General features: G+C 47.5%; 9 protein-coding genes across 9 annotated transcripts; 5 read left to right on the top strand and 4 right to left on the bottom strand.

The window, feature by feature from the left end:
• Positions 1-914: 914 nt before the first annotated feature.
• FPOAC1_007477 (uncharacterized protein) lies at positions 915-2,915 on the top strand (the record flags this gene model as incomplete). The annotated part of the gene is made up of 1 exon (XM_044851938.1): positions 915-2,915. One exon carries the CDS (start codon positions 915-917, stop codon positions 2,913-2,915), a length of 2,001 nt encoding a protein of 666 aa, XP_044704608.1.
• A 79-nt stretch (positions 2,916-2,994) lies between these two features.
• On the bottom strand, positions 2,995-4,464 carry FPOAC1_007478 (uncharacterized protein; the record flags this gene model as incomplete). Its single annotated transcript, XM_044851939.1, has 1 exon — positions 2,995-4,464. One exon carries the CDS (start codon positions 4,462-4,464, stop codon positions 2,995-2,997), a length of 1,470 nt encoding a protein of 489 aa, XP_044704609.1.
• A 698-nt stretch (positions 4,465-5,162) lies between these two features.
• On the bottom strand, positions 5,163-6,323 carry FPOAC1_007479 (uncharacterized protein; the record flags this gene model as incomplete). Its single annotated transcript, XM_044851940.1, has 1 exon — positions 5,163-6,323. One exon carries the CDS (start codon positions 6,321-6,323, stop codon positions 5,163-5,165), a length of 1,161 nt encoding a protein of 386 aa, XP_044704610.1.
• Positions 6,324-6,621: 298 nt separating this feature from the next.
• Positions 6,622-7,692, bottom strand: FPOAC1_007480 (uncharacterized protein; the record flags this gene model as incomplete). The annotated part of the gene is made up of 1 exon (XM_044851941.1): positions 6,622-7,692. The coding sequence occupies one exon, from the start codon at positions 7,690-7,692 to the stop codon at positions 6,622-6,624; it is 1,071 nt and encodes a 356-aa protein (XP_044704611.1).
• A 587-nt stretch (positions 7,693-8,279) lies between these two features.
• On the top strand, positions 8,280-9,996 carry FPOAC1_007481 (uncharacterized protein; the record flags this gene model as incomplete). The annotated part of the gene is made up of 5 exons (XM_044851942.1): positions 8,280-8,339; positions 8,414-9,013; positions 9,063-9,197; positions 9,248-9,845; positions 9,944-9,996. 5 exons carry the CDS (start codon positions 8,280-8,282, stop codon positions 9,994-9,996), a joined length of 1,446 nt encoding a protein of 481 aa, XP_044704612.1.
• Positions 9,997-10,221: 225 nt separating this feature from the next.
• Positions 10,222-11,449, bottom strand: FPOAC1_007482 (uncharacterized protein; the record flags this gene model as incomplete). The annotated part of the gene is made up of 4 exons (XM_044851943.1): positions 10,222-10,391; positions 10,709-11,022; positions 11,079-11,325; positions 11,389-11,449. 4 exons carry the CDS (start codon positions 11,447-11,449, stop codon positions 10,222-10,224), a joined length of 792 nt encoding a protein of 263 aa, XP_044704613.1.
• Positions 11,450-12,290: 841 nt separating this feature from the next.
• FPOAC1_007483 (uncharacterized protein) lies at positions 12,291-14,017 on the top strand (the record flags this gene model as incomplete). The annotated part of the gene is made up of 3 exons (XM_044851944.1): positions 12,291-12,512; positions 12,571-13,364; positions 13,414-14,017. The coding sequence occupies 3 exons, from the start codon at positions 12,291-12,293 to the stop codon at positions 14,015-14,017; spliced, it is 1,620 nt and encodes a 539-aa protein (XP_044704614.1).
• Positions 14,018-15,472: 1,455 nt separating this feature from the next.
• On the top strand, positions 15,473-16,725 carry FPOAC1_007484 (uncharacterized protein; the record flags this gene model as incomplete). Its single annotated transcript, XM_044851945.1, has 3 exons — positions 15,473-15,542; positions 15,595-15,915; positions 15,968-16,725. 3 exons carry the CDS (start codon positions 15,473-15,475, stop codon positions 16,723-16,725), a joined length of 1,149 nt encoding a protein of 382 aa, XP_044704615.1.
• A 1,344-nt stretch (positions 16,726-18,069) lies between these two features.
• FPOAC1_007485 (uncharacterized protein) lies at positions 18,070-19,266 on the top strand (the record flags this gene model as incomplete). Its single annotated transcript, XM_044851946.1, has 2 exons — positions 18,070-18,787; positions 18,842-19,266. 2 exons carry the CDS (start codon positions 18,070-18,072, stop codon positions 19,264-19,266), a joined length of 1,143 nt encoding a protein of 380 aa, XP_044704616.1.
• Between the last annotated feature and the right edge of the window lie 447 nt (positions 19,267-19,713).

Raw genomic sequence — 19,713 nt, forward strand, 5'->3', positions numbered from 1 at the left:
GACGTCAAAGCTCCACAGAAACAAAGCTGAGCCACGTAGCTGGTACTAGACGTAAGCTGACTGCGGATATAAATGGCGGGAGATGGAGCTAAGCAGAGGTCAGAGTGAGATTTATTCGCACTTGTCTGTATTAGGAAGTTTTGATTAGAAGTTGTCTTATTCGGTCATCAGCTTTGAGACTTCTCAATTCTGTACACATGGACCAATTTGGAGCTGTCATACACGATAAGATTTATTAACCATCATTTTAATTATCTGCAAGATCCAACTCTTAAAGACCTGACAATTGATGGAAATTCGCCCACTGGAGCAACATGCGTCCGTTTGCTTTGAGACCAATATCAGTCCACCACCTGACTGGGTATGTAGACGTGTCCTATAACAAAACATTTATACGAAACTGTTCAAACAGAATAGGTCTCTCCAGTGAAAATGTATTATCTTCGACTGTAGCTCAGTAGCTCAGCTAAAACGCGATATGAGGAAATGGAACCCTGTCTAACCTCATCTGTCAGCCAAGGTGCAGGGGTTGGAGGAGCTCCCAATCACGTGTCATCCTGTAATCCAGCTTGACTGAACAAATAGATCACCTCTTCTTTGCTCCAATAAATCCAAGGCTCGTGAAATCCTCTTTAGTATGCCATGTTTTGGGGACATAGCTGCCAACAACACCATCACAAATCTCAAGTGCGGGGTCCATTAATGACGCTAAACGTTGGTGATTTAGACCAATTACGTGCGTCCACTGTCAGATTTCGCTTCTCTCTATTAACCCACACGTAAGGCTGAGTCGTATCTCAGCGTGGCTCTTTCGATCGTCCTCTCTATGTACCCCGTTACTACCCCCACTGGCGCCAAGGAATTGAAGTCCAATCTGGTATCTTCCATCTCGAAAGCCTCGATACATATCAGCAATGCGTCTCATCGATGTCGAAACTCTAGAGTTGGAATCCTTCGTTGGGGATCTAGGTCGAGAAGTGCCAGCATACGCCATCCTCTCACATGTCTGGACAAACGAGGAAGTCTCCTACCAACAAATGACTGGGTCACTTTCTCTTTCAGAAGACTCCAAAGGATACAGAAAGATCGTCGAGTTCTGTGCAAAAGCCAGGAATGAGGGATTTGAGTACGCTTGGGTGGACACTTGCTGCATAGACAAGACATCAAGCGCGGAATTATCCGAGGCTATTAACTCCATGTTTCTATGGTATCGAAAGTCAGATGCATGCTATGTATATCTTCAAGATGTGCCGAGCACGGAAAATCCTGTGTCTCAGGGATCTGCATTTCGCCAGAGTCGCTGGTTCACGCGTGGGTGGACACTGCAAGAGTTACTAGCGCCACATGAAGTAATATTCCTGGCCAACGACTGGCGAGAGATCGGTACAAAAGCCACTCTCAGTGCGACAATTTCGGAGATAACAAAGATTGACATCAAAACTCTGGTTGGACACACGTGGAACCATGTCAGCATTGCCATGATCATGTCATGGGCTTCGGTGCGGCAGACTACGAGACTGGAAGATCAATCATATTCTCTCCTCGGTCTCTTCGACGTCAACATGCCTCTCATATACGGAGAAGGTCAGAAAGCGTTTTATAGACTTCAAGTCGAGATAATGAAGCTCTCGAATGACGATTCACTATTCGCATGGTCTACGGAGCCACTGCAAGATAAAGGCTACTCCACCAGGGAGGGAATTTCTGCAAGGGGTTTCCAGTTCCTAGGTCTTTTAGCACCATCAGTCTCTTGCTTCAGAGACTCTTACGACATTGTGACGCCAAAGGACTACCCTGAAAGCCATTCGCCTTATGATATGGCAAAGCAAAATGTCAGTTTATCAGCTGTGTTGGTCAAACTATGTCCATTACCAATCGACCCCAAGAACCTCAGCTGCGGAATAGACGACGTCGATGTAGTCGGTACAGTCCGATTCTCAAAGAACGTTCACCCAGTGAAAGCTGTTGACCACAGCCTTGTCATCACGCCAGCTAGACAAAACTCCAAGGGGATGAAAGCAATGTGTCTGCTCGCCATACTACGATGCAGTAATAAAGATGGATATATCGCGATACCTATCAAGAAACTGGCTTCTGGTAGTTATCAAAGAGTGGAAAACGGGTATCGATGTCGTTGGTTCAGAGTACGTTTGATGCCGCTGCGTTTATGTCTTACGGAAGAACATGAGAGACAGCATCACGAATCGGCATACAGATTGAGGCAGTTCGACTCTGAGAACAGAGAGAGAGGGCCTCCGGCAGATCCACCGGAAACGATACTTATTAAAGCATATGTTCCATTGGAAACATCATTCGGGGCTTCGAAATCCATGGCAAAGGCTGAAGGTCTCAACTCAACATTCAGATTTAGGTCACTACCTATAGAACACGCCAATTATGTTCTCAGCAGTGACTATCCGGTTGACAAAATACTTCCCTTATCTGACCCCAGAGCTCATGCTACTGTTATCAAGAGCTTCAATAGCATCATCGACGTCGCTCCGACAACGTTCATCCTCTACCGAGATATTGAGCTGAAAGCGAAACTGCCGCCATTCGTCATCTGCGTCAAATCTCGTAGAGACAAGATGCAGGGTTCTGATAGCATATTAGGGTGTCTGGTGGGAACTCAAGTGGATAGCTGGATCAGAACACCCGAAACCCTTGATGCGGATTTCATCGAAGTCGACATCAAGCGATCATGCACAAGAATACTTCTTGCAGGTGACTTGTACCTAATCTTTCGAGCCCGGCAGAGCATTGATCAAAGCTCAATACGTTACCTAAATGTTAGCATAGAAAGAGAGCTGGCGTGGGACACGGAATCAGAAAATGACCTGTCCAACATAAATGGCGGTCTATCATCAGACCTGGAAGAGTCCATATCGCGGCGCTTCACTGACATCTCTATATAATTGAAGCAAGAATTTTTGAACAGCTGCATCTACTTTCTGCATTATAGTTACCTACCTAGTTACTATATGTACAAACAAACTATGAAACATACTCCAGCCCTGTAGTGATATCACCCCATTTCGCACCAGCCATGTCCGAAAAGTAATTTGACTTGGGACTCCACAACCCCGTACCACCCTTGGGAAACACCGACCCAGCATTCTTCAGATATGTTGAGGATAAGCTCATCATTGGCTTCACAGGCATGCCCTCTGAAGATGTCAGACGTGGAATGACAGCAACTGCCTTCTTCTCTTCCATCTTTCGCAGGATACGCACACATAGTCGAGCGCTGACATCGGCACCCAGAGTCCATGATGCGTTCTCATATCCCGTCATGAAAAGCAAGTTGGGGACATCCTCAAGCATGGCAGCCTTCCAGGCGAACTTGTCGGCGACGTTGAACTCACTGCCATCCATACTGAACCTGATACCACCTCCAAAGCGCACCTTGAGACCTGTCGCCGTGACGATCAAATCAGGATGCAACGTCTCTCCCGATTCAAGCTCGATGGTCTTCTCCGTGACAGTCTTGATCTTGTCGGTCACAACATCTGCCTTTCCAGAACGAATAGCAGCAAAGAAATCGCCGTTCAAGCATGCACAAAAGCGCTGCTCCCATGGGTTATAGCGGGGTTTGAAGTGAGGATCCCACTTGACGTTGGGAGGTAGTTGTTTGATGGTGACGTGCTTGATGATCTTCTTGGCTAGTCCAGGGCAGGACTTGCACATAACCGTGGTGAGATAGCTCCTCACTAGCCATAGAAGACGATTGATGAAGAGGGCGATGCTGGCGGGGAGAATGGTGAAGAGAAGGCGCGTGAAGAAGCTACTTGAGGGGAGAGGAAAGATGTAACTGGGGCTCCGTTGAAGCATGGTGACTCGTTTGACCTTGTCTGCCACAGACGGAACGATGGTGACGGCCGTAGCGCCGCTTCCGATGACTACAACGTCTTTGTTGGTGTAGTCGTAGTCTTCAGGCCAGAACTGGGGATGAATAACTTTGCCTTGAAATCTCTCGATTCCAGGAATGACGGTCTGCAAAGGTGTCTGGTAGTCGTAGTACCCAGTTCCAAGAAGCAAGAATTTGGCTTGGAACGTGGTGGGCTTCTCATCGCCGTTGCTGAATACCTCCAAGTTCCATCTCTTGTCCTTGGTAGACCAGTTGGCTTGTTTGACAGAATGCTTGTAACAGATGTGATGGTCGATACCGGCCGAGCGAGCTGATTCGATCATGTAATCTTTGATCTCTTCTCCGGGGGCCAAAGACTCATTACGTGTCCAAGGACTCCAGGGAAAGCCAAAGGTGAAAATGTCGGAGTCTGATCGGATACCAGGGTACTTGAATAGATCCCAAGTGCCACCAATGGAATCTCTACCTTCAAGTATGGCGTAGGTGAGATTCGAAGGGCCTTCTGTTTGTAGGCGGTATGCTGCGTTGATGCCAGATATTCCAGCACCGATGATGATAACATCAAAGAACTTTGTGTCGTTGGTGTGTTGCTCCATTGTGATAGATGCTTCTTCAACTTGTATCGAGCTTGATGATCTCAAAGTCTGTTCTGCAACGCGGCTACACAGTTATAAACGAACCTGGATGAATCCAGCTATCCAATAAATTTTAATGGCCTTATCGAAACCTCGGCATCTAACCCACCAGCCCTCGAATGGATAGCTAGGTTGAAGCTTAGCTTCTGCACTACCGAGACGGACTCGGGACCCGCGCAACGATCTTCATCGCTTGTTCTGAACCCTAGAAAATGACGTTGTCGTCTACGAGTGAACACGGGCCTGACGGGTTCCGCGGGCACGGAAACGTAGATCGCAAGCTAGACTATATGTAGACGACATGAGCTTTTAAGAGTTGATAATGCGGGGCAACTAACTACAACCCTCGTGTCGATCCGAGTATCATTTCCAAGACAGACAAGATGGATTTGTTTGCGAGTCTAGCAGGGGTAACTGTTTGTTTCAAGCGGCTAGTGTGTCACTGACTGACTCAATGTGGGTGCATCAGGTATAATTATCACGCGACTACGTTGTCAAAGCTGTATAGCTGAATTTGTTTATGGCCGGGTATTCTACATGGCCTCATAACATTGTGTTCAAAAAGCATGTGAAATTGGTACATTGCGTAGTTTCGTCCATCTTTGTTGAGGACGAAAGATTGTTCCCACTGTCGATCTCCTCAAGTCTTTGTTCAAGCATCAGACCTCCCTCGGGGCGTAGATCTGCAGCTTCAACCCCGCACTCGCATTCAAGAATCTTCTAGCATTCTCAGCTGCCTTCTTTGCCTCGGCACCGAACCCCATTGTGTTTCCCAACAGTAGAATGTCATGAGGACACTCTTCAGACACGTCCAAGTGGATATGCCAACCATGCTTCTCGTAGCGTTGGCAGAAGTTCTTGATATCATCGCATAGAACTTCGCCTCCTCCTGCGTTGACGTATACCGGTAGGGACTCTTCGAGGCTGAACGGGTTACGTAGTGGTGAAAGGTATGGGCCTGCGGGGTCGATTGCTCCACAACCTGAGATGGTAGCTGCACCCCAGCGCGCAAAGTACATGTTTAGATAGTCTGTCTTGTAGTTGGGTGACTGTTTGACGTCCTGCTCTAAAGCACCTGCAATGTCTACCCAAGGTGACCAAAGAGCCATGGCTCTGGGGAATGGAACGTCGTCGACTTTTCCGTATTCGTGGATGTATCGTACCAAAGCAAGTGCCAGGTTGGCTCCAGCTGAATCCCCTGACAAAACAATTTGACTTGCAGGAATGCCCTTGTTCTTGATCAGATCTAGATAAGCAGTGAGGGCATCCTGAAGAGGCGCAGGAAAGTGACCGTTGTTGCTACTCGAGAGACGGTACTGTGGTGTGCAGACATGAGTACAGCCCATGTATTTCACAAGAGTTTTTGCGAGGAACCCAGTATCTTCATCACGACCATTCCCAATAACATAACCTCCACCATGGAAGTGCAACGCCACGACCATATTAGAATTGACAAGTCCCGCTGGTGGTGGTCGTGCTGGCGTCCAAGTCATTCCAAGCTGTGCGGGTCGCACAATATAATCTGAAAGAATTCCTCTGTAGAGCTTGGGCGATCGTGGAGAGACTACTTCGAATCTGTTCTTCTCCCGTTTAGGATCAAGTTTCAATCGGTCTCCGTACTTGGTGAGCGACCAGTAGAGAAGTACGAGACGAATAAGGCGTACGCGGACGGCTTGATTGAGGGACCATTTTCGTGAGGGTCGAAGATATGGAATGAGGCAGAGGGTAATGTCGAAAAGGAAATGTGAGAGTAACCATGGCGTTATCAGGACCACATAGATGTAATCGAAAAACAATTTGGCTGAGTTGATGAGCGACATCTTCCTAGATCTCAGTGTTTCTTGACGGTAACCGTATGTCTTGGTCCGGCGATGTCATGAAGAAGAGAGAGGATGGGCGCGAGCTTGTGGAAAACAGCGAGGGTAGGCAGGCCTTTATGTACTCTAATAGTGCTGATCATCAATTAGACTTCACATTTACTGCAAGACATGCATTGAACACTGATGAAATTGCCGAGGCTATCGATTTCGTAACTCATGATGCTTTATTCATACCCAATAGTTTCTCCACCAAGTTCCTTCTCCAGGCAATCACACTACAAGCTACATACATATACTGTTAAGCTGTCTTTCCAATCATATCCCGGAGTATCTCTTGCATCCAAGTAGGCCATCCTCTAATTCCTGAGATCCCAGAAGCAGACTTTGGAATAATCAGTTGACCGCCACGCTTACGCTTGATCTGCGCGACAACTTCATTGGCGATATCATCAGGAGTCAAAAACTTGACTCCTCCACGCTGCAGTTTATCCAGAAACCCTTCAACAAGAGGTGTTCTGACAAAGTTGGGATGAACAACAGTTGTCAAAACATTGGGAGCCTTGTAAAAATGCTTGAGCTCACTTGCAAGCGACTCATGGAAAGATAAGGCGCCAGCTTTGGTCGCTGAGTAATCGGCGCCTGTGGGTAAAGCAACGAAAGACGCGATACTCGCGACTGTGATGATGTGGCCCTTGTCAAGCTGAATCATACGAGGGAGGAATTGTTGAGTTGTGTACCACAAAGACATGAGATTGACGCCCATGATCTTGCGAAGAAATGATTCCGACATGTTGAGAATTGGCATGGGAGATGTAATGCCGGCATTGTTGATGAGAATAGTTGGATGTCCAAGCTCACGTCGCACGGCATCAGACGCTTCCGCGACAGATTCCACAGTGGTAATATCGCAGCGATAAAAGTGAACGCGTGAATCAGCCTGCAATTCCTTGGGCAGATCCTGGACGTCAAAGACAGCGACTCGTATTCCCAACCCCGACAGTTTGTGTACCATGCTCAAGCCAATACCGCTGGAACCGCCAGTTACAACAGCGATTTCATTTGTCCAGGACCAATTCGAGGCGGGTCTGATACGCCAGGAATTGTGAGCCATCACATTGAGAACCTTGTTGATGGTACGTAGAATACTCAGACTAGTCCAGATGAGGAGAACCTTGTTGACAGTTGTGAGGTTTAGGGTAGTTGAGATTTCGGGTGGGAGTCGAGCGGCGATGGAAGATAGTGCATTGTTGGCGACATCTGGTGCGTAGATTGATGTGAGAAGTAATGGACATGATAATAATGGCGAGAGGACAAAGTCATTCAGAGTCTGAATGTAGCCCAAGACGGGACTGTAGAGAATAGACGACATGGTGAAGAAATTGGGACAAGTATCAAATGTGATTGTATGGGTCCAGTGTTATCACCGTAGCATTGTTGATTGAATGACAACCTTGACCTGACTGACGGGGCAGCGGCATCTTTATAAAGTCCTTTAATTGATACATTATATCTCGATACTTTGTCCTTGGAATGTTGCATGTTCATCCCATCAAGACGATCATCTTGTTGAAGCCGAGGTTCATTCAACGTGCCAACAGGAACAAAACTCTTGTATCGCAAGCTTGTCCGGAACAAGCCATGGTGCAGATCTTGTCCATCACCCGGCAGTTGAGGCACCGTCTGGACTCTTTGAGGCCCTGCCAGACCCAGACCCACGCTACCAAACCAACCCTGTTCTCCAACATCCATGCCCTGTCACCTCATTCGGAGCTAGTAAAGGCATCATGGTTGCTGTCCGTGCCAAACTAACTGGCACTGTCCGCCCTGCTTTTCCGCAGTGGATCACGCAGAATAGCACTGAGGCTCCTCTTCCCCATCTTACTCTAGACTTATCTCAAACCACTCAACTTCGACCAGTCTGAAGGATTGTTTCCACAATATCGTGCTTTAGTCAAGATGGTTTTCCCAGGACGATTCAGCTCAGGTTGTTTGCGGTGTCGGCAGCGCAAAGTCAAGGTACGTAACTGATAACAACATGTCTCAAATAGATGTGTATTGATTGATTGTATCTAATAACTGATGAATGATAGTGCGATGAGGGGAAACCCACGTGTCGACGATGCTACAACTATGGCAAACCTTGCCTTGGATACACCGACGAGTTTCAATTCCGACATTCTGGTCAGAAGCAAAAGTCACCCAATACCACAACCAATGCAGTCCCTCCAAAAACAACAAATACAATACCCGTTGTCACACCGAGTCCGCGGGCGCCCGAGAAACCGAAGGACAAAGCGCTCGCAAAGCCGACCAAACGGATCCCCGAACCTTTAGCCCGCCGAAGGTCTCAAGGCATCATCCGACAACCTGTCCAGTCCTACGATGACATGTCGTTATGTTACTTCGTGCGTCGCTTTGTTTCGCCTGACGAAGGCGACGGATTCCCTGGTCACTTTAGCTTTCTTCCGAGTTTCTTCAATCATCACCATGATGGCGGTTTAGTCGAGACAGCTACGCTCAGTGTAGCTCAATTGGCTGCGTTCAATCATTTGGGTAACGAGGAACTTCGGACGCGGTCATTAAGAAACTATGGGCGGGTCATCAAGGGACTACAACAGAGTATACAATCTGATACCCAGGCGCTTGACGATAGTGTCATTGCCACAATCTTGCTGCTCTGCACGTACAAGGTAACTGTCCCATCCAGACATACCATGTTGGCAATTCTGACTTGAGTAGGACTTTAGTGGTGAAGGACTGGGTGATCCGAATGAACATGCATCGGGACTGTTCTACTTGCTGGAGAAACGAGGACCAAGTCAAATCGGTACGAGGCGGGGAGCAGAGCTATTCCTACTTGCTCTATTGCGACTCGTAAGTTACCGAAACTGCAGACATGAATCTGTATTAACAAAGTCGCACAGCAAATTTACTCCTTCCTTCACGGCGACGATACCTATACCGACCCTGGAGCTATCGCCACCGTGATAGGTATCTTTGATCCTCTTCTCCGCGCTCTAGCAATGATGTCCAGGACATTATCCCTCCGTCATCGTCTATTCCAATTTATACAGACCGAGATATTCCAAGGCGGTAGTCCTTCCGCTTCCTCCGAAGACAGTAAAAGCGCCGAGGAAGAGAGGCTCCTGCTACAAGAATGCTTCGACATGCTAGATGTCTTCCACGCATGGGACTGCGAGGCCGCAACGTACTGGCAAAACACCTTCGAGGGTCGCGGTGTTCCCACCATGCTTGGAGAAATGGGCATTGGTAAGACGCACTACGACGCCGAGACAGCATGTATCATGATTCTCGTCCGCTCAGCACGTCTCATTTTACTACAAAGCATGCTGCTCTACCAGACAACACTCCAGACGACCGAAGACGAACCGGAGGATGAGTATAGTAGCTACCAGGCCATGTGGGCACAATGCGTTCCCGTCCTAGAGGGTGATGTGCGTAAATGTGTCGACGACATGCTCGCCAGCGTGCCTTATGCACTGGGTGATATTGACTCCAACGGTATGCCGTCAAGTATGATGTACGATGGGGCGGCTGCTATTATGATAGTGCACTCCATTAGGCTTGTCACACATTGCGTTTACACTACACCTGCACAGGCAGAGAGGGCAGCTATCATATTGACACGTTTGAACTCTGCGATTGGTATTAGGTCTGCTGTTGGATGGTTGGGGGCTGACGCTGGTGAGGTAGACGCTATGGGTAACCTTTGGGCAGCTTCCCCGAGGTTATTGGAGTCTAGGTTGATGGATGGTAGACTTGACAATCATGGAGCTTCTCCGGATCCTTCTTTGCTTTCTTCTTGATGCGGGCGTCATGTATTTTTAGTACAATTATCTAGTTTAATACTCAGTAGCCTTCCTTTCCAAGTACCTGTTCACTCCCTCACTTCTGCTTTCGTGATGTAGGCAAAGCCTTGTTGATCACGATATCGTCCCTTTCCCACAGGAACATCAGTGCTGGGAAGATTGGTCCTCCTACCAGTGCCAACAAGATCGCCCTGATACTTGTTACCATCACATTCGGGGCCCTCTGTGCGACCGAGAGCTGGTAGCCAGACCAAATTATCATGGAAAGGCAGGTGCAATAAACATCCCATCGCAAGAACGAAACTACAATCTCTCTGGACTGTAAAGCTGAAACGGGAGACTCCAACAGAGCCAATGTTGGTGGATTTGTGATTGACGTGAGAGCAAGTATGTGGTGTCCGGATACAGGCTGAACTTGGCCCATCCAGGATGCAAATATGGTTCCCATCACGAAGATGTGAACACTCATAGTCAGACCCGTAATGAACATGTACGCGCGGTTAAAGGCATTTCTGCACAGCCTCAAGTCAACATTCGCTTTATTCGAGGAAGTACTTCCTCGGAAGCCGCTGAAAAGACGTGAGACATGCTGAAGCGCAGACTGGTACAACGGAAAAGGTTGCCAGAGCGCGACAGCAATGAACTTTGCCTCCCGAGAAATGTCAAAGACTAGTGGCAGACAAAGACCAATACTCGGCACAATGTATGATATAACAGTCGCAGCGGGGAGGAAGCTGAGATCGATGGGGTCGGCGAGGAGGTTTGCTTGTTGTGGAATCGAAGGCGAGAGTAGGAGTTGGACGGTAAGGTAAATCGGTGCGATGATGGTGATGGTGACAGCTTGAAACACTATCCCAAATGTTCCGGTCCTAGAACCAAAGTCAGCACTGTCAAAAATCTCGAGAGTAGTGAGTCTGCCACTTACCAGCCTAGAATTGTTCCTTTGTTTCCAAATCTCAATCCCTCGAGGGCGATGATATACCAAGCACCACCAAACTGAGCAGCCAAGTATACAAAAGCGAGCAAGGCCTCAAGATCCATTCCTCTGACATGGGGATTCTTCCTCAAACCTTGAGAGAAGAACTCGAGCAGTAGATTCACTGCTCCATCGACACTCTCGAAGCCTGTGATGGGCCTTGACACTGAATCCGTCATGTCGAGGATGCACTTCTCTGCACCAGTATTACAAACACGTAAAGCATCAAAGAAGCCATGTGAATGTGACGTGAACATACTAGCATATCCTCCGAGGAGCGCACAGCCGAGGATAAGACTGACAATGACGACCGGAGCCATCGTGATCAAAGTTTGATGATGGTTGCAGATCGAGGTTGTCGAGTCAAGGCAGCAAGTCAACAGACGAGCGTTCCCAACATCCCCGTGACCTTATAAAATCTGCACATTATTCCAAGCTGACGTTTCTTCTACGCGGTGAGAAGAGAAGCTGCGCACTTTGCAGCTGTTAGTCGTTCGAATGATTTACCAAGCCCGTCTATTTTCGGATTAGATTGCGAAAAAAAAAAAAAAAAAAAAAGAGAAAAGGTCCATTATCACAAGCCAAAGATTCTTTCGCAAGCAATATCAGGATCAAATATTATAGAAGAAAACACATGTGAAGATGCAAAAGAAATGTTGAGGAAAGAAAATCATCACGAAAGAGTTTAACCTGCGAGCTGACGAACAAAGAACCGCGTAAACTCACTAGACTAAACCCTTCGTTTTCGCATCAATATCAGCTCGCATACTAAGCCCGATTAGGTTCCCCTTGCGACGCCGCAAAGCGTTAAGATGATGCCGATCTCATGAGGTGCTTACTGCTCTTAGTCTAGCTGAGCGGTAATGGGGAAAAACTGGCGATGGCTTCACACCCACTACTACCCTGCGTGTGCAGCAGTACCGAGTTTGAGATCCAGCTGTAGGATGACGCTGGAAGCGGGACATGTAGTTATCACATGATATAATTGCGGCCCAACTCATGGGTTCATTTCAATCAACCGAATGTGCATGGACCAGCCTCATCTTTAAACAGATCAAGATTATATCTAGATTATTGGATATATGGATACTTGAACTGCTATGGTGATTCCGAAAAAAGCAACAGACACAAACTTTACCCTCTGCCAGGTACATCGTCGACATGGCCGTACTATCCAAGCTTTTGGGCTTTCCGAGTCTCACCCTCGCCGCCTGCATCGAGGGTTTCTTTGCCATTAAATTGTTTCCTAATTACTACGGCAGTCAGAGTCACCTGGCGCATGTTGCCACAATACTGCTTATCAACTATGCATTTGGTGTGATTTTTTGGGTAGTCTTGTACCCACGCCTGTTCAGCCCACTTCGACGTATCCCAGGACCAAAGGTAAGGTTATCAGTCTAGAGACTGGTGGATTCGAAATACTGACTCATTGACTCGATAGGCCTACTTGAGTGCCGCTCACCATTCTCTAGTCGTCAAGGGAAGACCATCTGGCGACCTGTTCCTCGATCTAGCAAAGGAATATCCCCGACAAGACATCATCATGCTTAATTCCTTTCGCGATCAACTATGCATCATGAATCCTCAGCTTCTAGCAGACCTTCTGGTTCACAACTGCTACGACTTTGCCAAACCGAAACGAATCAGCGGTTTCCTGCGTCATGTTCTAGGAGATGGTCTCATCATAGTCGAAGGTGAACAGCACAAATTTCTACGAAAGAACTCGACACCAGCGTTTCACTTTCGTCATATCAAGGAGCTCTACCCTATGATGTGGAATAAGAGTGAGACACTTACAAAAGCCATCGCTCAGGATATCACAGCATCTAGATCATCGGTTGTGGAGCTCACAGGTTGGGCAAGCAAGGTCACTCTGGATATCATCGGTATTGCTGGTCTCGGTCGCAAATTCGATGCAGTCGAGAAGAAGGTTGATCCACTGGCCGATATCTACGAACAGCTTCTCGAACCAGACAGGGAGAAGCTCGTCTTTGCCATGTTGTCTCTGGCCTTGGGATTGCCAATCATTCGCCTTATCCCGTGGAAGATGAACGACCTATTCAACTACTTGACTGGATCCTTGAATCAGCTCTGCTACCCGATGATCAAGGAGAAGAAGGCTGCGATTATGGAGAAAGGAGATGACCATTTTGACGTCTTGTCGCTTTTGATCAAGTCAAACAACTTCTCGGATGAGGCGTTGAAGGATCAGCTACTGACCTTCCTGGCAGCTGGGTAAGTTTGAACATGTTACTTGATCGCATGCACATCTAACAGTTTGCAGACACGAGACTACTGCATCAGCACTTACCTGGGCTTGCTACCTACTTACCAAGTACCCCGACATCCAGAAGAAACTCAGAGACGAGATCAGAGATGCGTTACCCGCCGATGTCGACAGCAACACACCAGACCTCGCCAGCATTCTCGAACAACTCCCCTACCTCAACGGCGTCATGCACGAGACTCTACGTCTGTACCCAACAGTTCCTCTAACCATGCGTTCCGCTCTCCGCGACACACGTATCGGTGACCAATTCATCCCCCAAGGCACCGATATCATTGTATCAATCTGGTACATCAACCGCTCCCCAGAAATCTGGGGTCCCGACGCAGCAGAGTTCCGACCCGAGCGATGGATGACAGAGGATGGAAAACCCAACCAGAATGGAGGAGCAAGCAGCAATTACAACTTCCTTACCTTTCTGCACGGCCCACGAAGCTGTATCGGCCAGGGCTTTGCAAAGGCTGAGATGCGATGTTTGTTGGCGAATATGGTCAAGTCATTTGAGTGGACTCTATCAATGGATGATAAGCTTGTTCTGCCGAGGGGTGTTATTACTATCAAGCCGGAGAATGGCATGTATCTTAACATGAAGGCTATTTGAGATGATGTTATGACAAGAAAGAAAGCTGCAATTGTATTTGGTAAATAGTTAGCGAGTCCATTGTTATGAAATTTCTTTTTGCTTGTTGCCTCTCACATTGATCAGATGAGATACTCATTAAGATACTGGGAATGTTACCTTCCGCTTTTACCCTTTCGTCTCTCCGAAATGAGGCTTCGAGAGAAATGCCAAGAGATGTTTGTCAGTGTCTAATTGGTCAAAGTGATGCGCTCCAATGGAGAATTGATACAACACAACATGACTCAGCGAGAAAGCCGTTTCTTTCATCAAGATGGCGAATTCTTTTGTCCGCCAGCCACGACTACACCGGAAGTCATAATTACCAGCAATCAGAGTTTTTTAGTTGCCATCTTTGTCGTCTTGTGTCTGTTGATGCTGAACTATCTACCAATGGGATAAATAGAGCCACAGGAGGCAAATGTCAGATGAGCCATACCCCAATTGTTTTACCCCGGACCTGCATGGATCTACGGATGGACCGAGGCAAAATGGGCTTGGCCTACATCGGCCGAATCCTTTTCTTTTCTCAAAAGGGTTATCATCAAGAACAGGCATGAGGTAGTTAGTATCTAACAATCAGACGCTCCGCGGTAGTTGCTTAGCTGCATTCCACATTGGTAGTCCTCACTGATGGCTTGTGCAAACTCTGTCAGGGTCTGGATAATTCTATCCTTCTTCGCATCAGACCATGAACAATGTCATCTGTCCCTGGGTAGCATCCGGCTAAGATCTTGCGATCAGCCTGTTATAGACTGGGTTGTAATATTGAACATTTAGTGTAGCTAAACGTATTTGTCTGTCGCCACCGTGAAAGAGATGAAGCTCCATGAACTCATTCGTGGCCCAAATGGGTCTCGATCAATTAAGGTTGTGAAGGTTAGTAAGATCAATTAATATCCGGGGTAAAGACCATACATATTAGCACGCCAATCGGTTAAAGGCAATCCCTGTATCATCATCAAGGCTGTACCAAAATCATCAGCTTGTTTGTCTAGCCTGCTAACAATTACACAAAACCGCAATATCGGAACTCATTATCTTCTCAATCAGCTCGAATACTCTTATTAACCGCTGCATGAGCCGATTAGAGACCCATATTTGCGGGGAGCAATTGAGATTCGGATGTTACTTGCTCTTTGAGGTTGCAGCGTGCATCTTGGCGATGCTCCGACATTTCCTCAATGGGCGTTGCTCGGAACTTGGTACTCCGCACATGAGGCTTTCCAACTGCGTTGCTAAACAAATTTACCGGGAAAACGCGACGTGGGCACGGGTAAAACACTTGCCGTTATCGACTGGGGTCTTTCAATATAGTCGGGCTTCGAGGCGATCATGAAAGGCGATGCTACTTCACTATATAAGACTTCAATAACCGCTTCAGTGTTGTATGTTGGATCAGCATCTTTTGCCATAGAATCACCACAGACAGTCAACATGCACTTCCTAGGACTCATTGTTGCTTTCGCCCCTGCGGCTCTTGCCCAGTCTGCTATCTGGGGACAGTGTAAGTACATGACCAAGATGACATATGGGACAGTCACTAATAGATCTCTTAGGTGGTGGTCAGGGCTGGCAGGGCGCCACTACTTGTCAATCTGGCTTGAAGTGTGAGAAGATTAACGACTACTACTTCCAGTGTATTCCTGGAAGTGACAACGGTGGTGGCACTACCCCAGAGCCTACGAACCCTACGAACCCCAACCCTGGCAGTGGCGATGCTACTGGTCTTGACGCCAAGATCAGGGCCAAGGGCAAGGTTTACTTCGGTTCTGAGATTGACCACTACCATCTCAACAACAACCCTCTCATCAACATCGTCAAGAAGGACTTTGGTCAGGTGACTAATGAGAACAGTATGAAGTGGGATGCCATCGAGCGTAAGTATTCGCTTTTCAACCGACTCAACATAGTTGGCTAACCTTCTCCAAGCTTCTCGTGGTCAGTTCACTTTCAGCAACGCTGACAAGGTTGTCGACTTTGCCCAGACCAACGGCAAGAAGATCCGTGGCCACACTCTCTTGTGGCACTCTCAACTCCCTCAGTGGGTCAAGAACATTCGTGACCGCTCAACCATGACCTCCGTCATCGAGAACCACGTCAAGACCATGGTCACCCGCTACAAGGGCAAGATCCTCCACTGGGACGTTGTCAACGAGATCTTTGCCGAGGACGGCAACATGCGAAACAGCGAGTTCTACCAGGTTCTCGGTGAGGACTTTGTCGGTATTGCTTTCCGCGCTGCCCGCGCCGCCGACCCTGCTGCCAAGCTCTACATCAACGACTACAACCTTGATATCGCCAACTACGCCAAGGTCACCCGCGGAATGGTTGACCACGTCAACAAGTGGGTGTCTCAGGGTATTCCCATTGATGGCATCGGTTCCCAGGCTCATCTTGCCGCCCCTGGTGGCTGGAACCCTGCTTCGGGTTTCCCTGCTGCCCTCAAGGTCCTCGCTGGCGCCAATGTCAAGGAGGTTGCCATCACTGAGCTTGACATTGAGGGTGCTTCTGCGAACGACTACGTGACTGTCGTCAACTCTTGCCTCACAACTCCCAAGTGTGTCGGTATCACAGTCTGGGGTGTTTCTGACAAGGACTCGTGGAGACCAGGATCTAACCCTCTTCTCTTCGACGGCAACTACCAGCCCAAGGCTGCTTACAATGCTGTAAGCAATGCCCTCAACTAAGAGGTTTGATGTGCTGTGGTGGTGGTACAAGGTTGAATTGAGTGATATTGCATGAGTATCATGAGTTGATCAGGTTTGGGGACAAGCTTGGGTGCCGGGGCTGAGGCCAACGGTCCGAGCCAATGTATATATTTTCTTCACACATGAACATATCGAATGAGAGAACTTAACATCGAACAATGCTCGCCTAATTAAATCTAATCTGAAACTATGATGCATGAAACTGAACACTCAACTCGGGGGACAAAGGACACACGTTTCATAGTACAAACCCATGATCGTGACTTGGTTAGAATAAAACTAACTGAACAACAACATCGCAAGACACATTATCGAATTAACGACAATAGAAGTAACTACTGTTCATGACACTAAATAATATCAACGGATACAAAACAATCAAAATGTTTATTATTTCGCGTTGTATTATATTAACTCAAGGCTGTTGAGCACGAATGTGTGACACAGCAAGCACTTCTAGGGTAGTTGCACGGCTATTGACCGGCTATAAAATCTTGGGACAAAAGAATTACACACAGTTCAAACTACTTTGCATGTTATTTGCGTGTACTATTTTAATGGTACGTTCGGTCTTTGCTTCTAATCTTACGTTCGTAATAGCTAGTTGGTCTGCATGTCAACAAGATGCTTGGAGACATATTTACGTGCCGCGATGGTATTTTGGTCGTCAGAGTCATTTCTTGCAGGCCATCCTATCTGGTCTGTCACTGAATCACAATGCATGTCACAACTAGTAGGATGTCATGCAAATAATCACTCAACACCAAGTCTTCTAGCTTCCCTTGCCTCGCAAGGTCAACCCCAACTTTTCCCGTCATTCCTGTTTTTTTTATACATCTCGGCTTCTAAACCCCACAATCGGTAGATCGTACATGTGATACAACTAACTGACTAACCTCTAGACTATTGTCAAAGTGCGGGGTGCATTAGCCTCCGAGTGTATGGCTTGCGAGCATTGCATTTCTCAAGCCCAAGGATGGTACTGGTACTGACTGGGATCATCATCACACAGTGTTTCTTGTTCTAGTGCGCTTTGGCCCTGTTTCCTAATTCAGGACCACTTTCCGACCTAACGAGACGACGTCGACCAAAAAGATCGCCATCGGTAGTTGTGGCATCTAGACGAAACAGAAACATCTGTGTGCTCGGACTTGGTAGTGAATATCATCGAATCGTGGTTGAGACTACTCGTTGGAGCACAAATAATTGCATGTTTTCCATCACCAACAACCTCAACAGGGGCGTTTGTCATATCATCGTTTTGAACAAGCCTTTTTTGTCTTCACAACAGTCCGTTTTCATCAGTTAGCAATCGTTCTCACAATGTCTTCATCCCCAGAGCCAGGCACACGCGGTAACCTCACCGCTGAGCAGAACCGCAGTCTGCAAGAAGCATGGGTTCACCTGCTTCGTCTTTGCGGAACTCAGACCCTTTCTACAGATACGTCTGACAAGACAGGCGAGTTCCTTCAGCATTTGAACAACAAGTCTCCGGAAAACTTTAGTCGGAGTTTATGGGAATCCTTTCTTGCGGATCATCCTGACACCACTATGCTCCGATTCCTTCGCGCAAGAGACTTTGATGTTGTAAAAGCCGTTGACATGTTTGTCTCTTCCATCAACTGGCGCGAAGAGCGACAGATCCAAAAAAACATCATTGGAGGAGGCGAAGCGGTTGGCTTAAAGACCTCGCTTACACCTGATGAAGAAGCTTTCATGGCACAATACCGCTCTGGGAAAAGCTATGTCAGAGGAACAGACAAAGACGACCACCCGGTTTATGTCATCCGGGTTCGACTCCATGATCCTCATAAGCAGACAGCTGAAGCTATGGAGACATATGTGTTGCACAATATCGAGACGCTCAGAATGATGGCTCGAGAACCTAACGATAAGGTCTGCCTCATCTTTGACTTGTCCGGTTTTGGGCTTCGTAACATGGATTTCCACGTTGTCAAGTTTCTTATCGAGGTCCTTGAGACAAGATATCCAGAGACTCTGGGAGTCGTACTGGTTCACAACGCGCCATTTGTATTCTGGGGTACGTAATATTTTCCAATTCTACCTACAAAACTCTATTCTGACATATTCACAGGCGTCTGGACCGTCATCAAACACTGGTTAGACCCAGTAGTTGCTTCCAAGGTCCATTTCACAAGCGGAGCCAAAGGACTTCTCAAGTTCATCCCAAAGAGTAACTTGCAGAAGTCCTACGGCGGTGAAGATCCTTGGGAATACAAATATGTCAACCCTGTTCCCAGCGAGAATGAGAGGATGCAGTCGGAGGAGAAGAAGACCAAGATACAGATGGAGCGACAGGAGTTGATTGATCAATTCACGCGATTGACTACAGAATGGATCAGTGGTAAAGAAGAGACAAGCGCGAAACGGGACGAGTTGGCTCAATTGCTTCAGCTTAATTACTGGAAGTTAGATCCATATGTTAGATCTAGCACTTATTACCATCGCGTGGGAGCAGTTAACAGGACGGGAGGAGTCGATTTCAAGGCTGCGCGTTAATTAGTTTGTAACGGTCACAAGCTCAATTCATTATCGAGATAACTGTGTTTTACAGATAGTTTAGTTCAATCAGAGTTTCTCTCGTCAAAAAAAAAAGCCTGAGCAAAGCCGTTGTCAACAAACTCAATGCCTTACCCTGTAAACTTTCCCACTGTCGGCCCGTCAAACGTTCCATCGCGCATTGACGACAAGTGGCGCATATTACAGTGTCATCCTCGCCATTTCGACCATAGAAACAAACAAAAACTCCCTTGTACAGCGCAGGTCAGGCGCGGTTCATACCGACTTGGCATGGGCACCTGGTTGTGATTGCAACCTCTTTAGGTGCCCAAAGCGCAATAGTTTGCGAGATGCAGGGGTGGTTTCGGTGTCTCCCTGACAAAAAAGGGAAACGATCATCTCGACGGATCCATAGTCCAATTTCCCTGTCTGGGGTTCAAGAAACTA

Source organism: Fusarium poae, chromosome 3 (genome assembly GCF_019609905.1).
Source record: "Fusarium poae strain DAOMC 252244 chromosome 3, whole genome shotgun sequence".
Taxonomy (NCBI): domain Eukaryota; kingdom Fungi; phylum Ascomycota; class Sordariomycetes; order Hypocreales; family Nectriaceae; genus Fusarium; species Fusarium poae.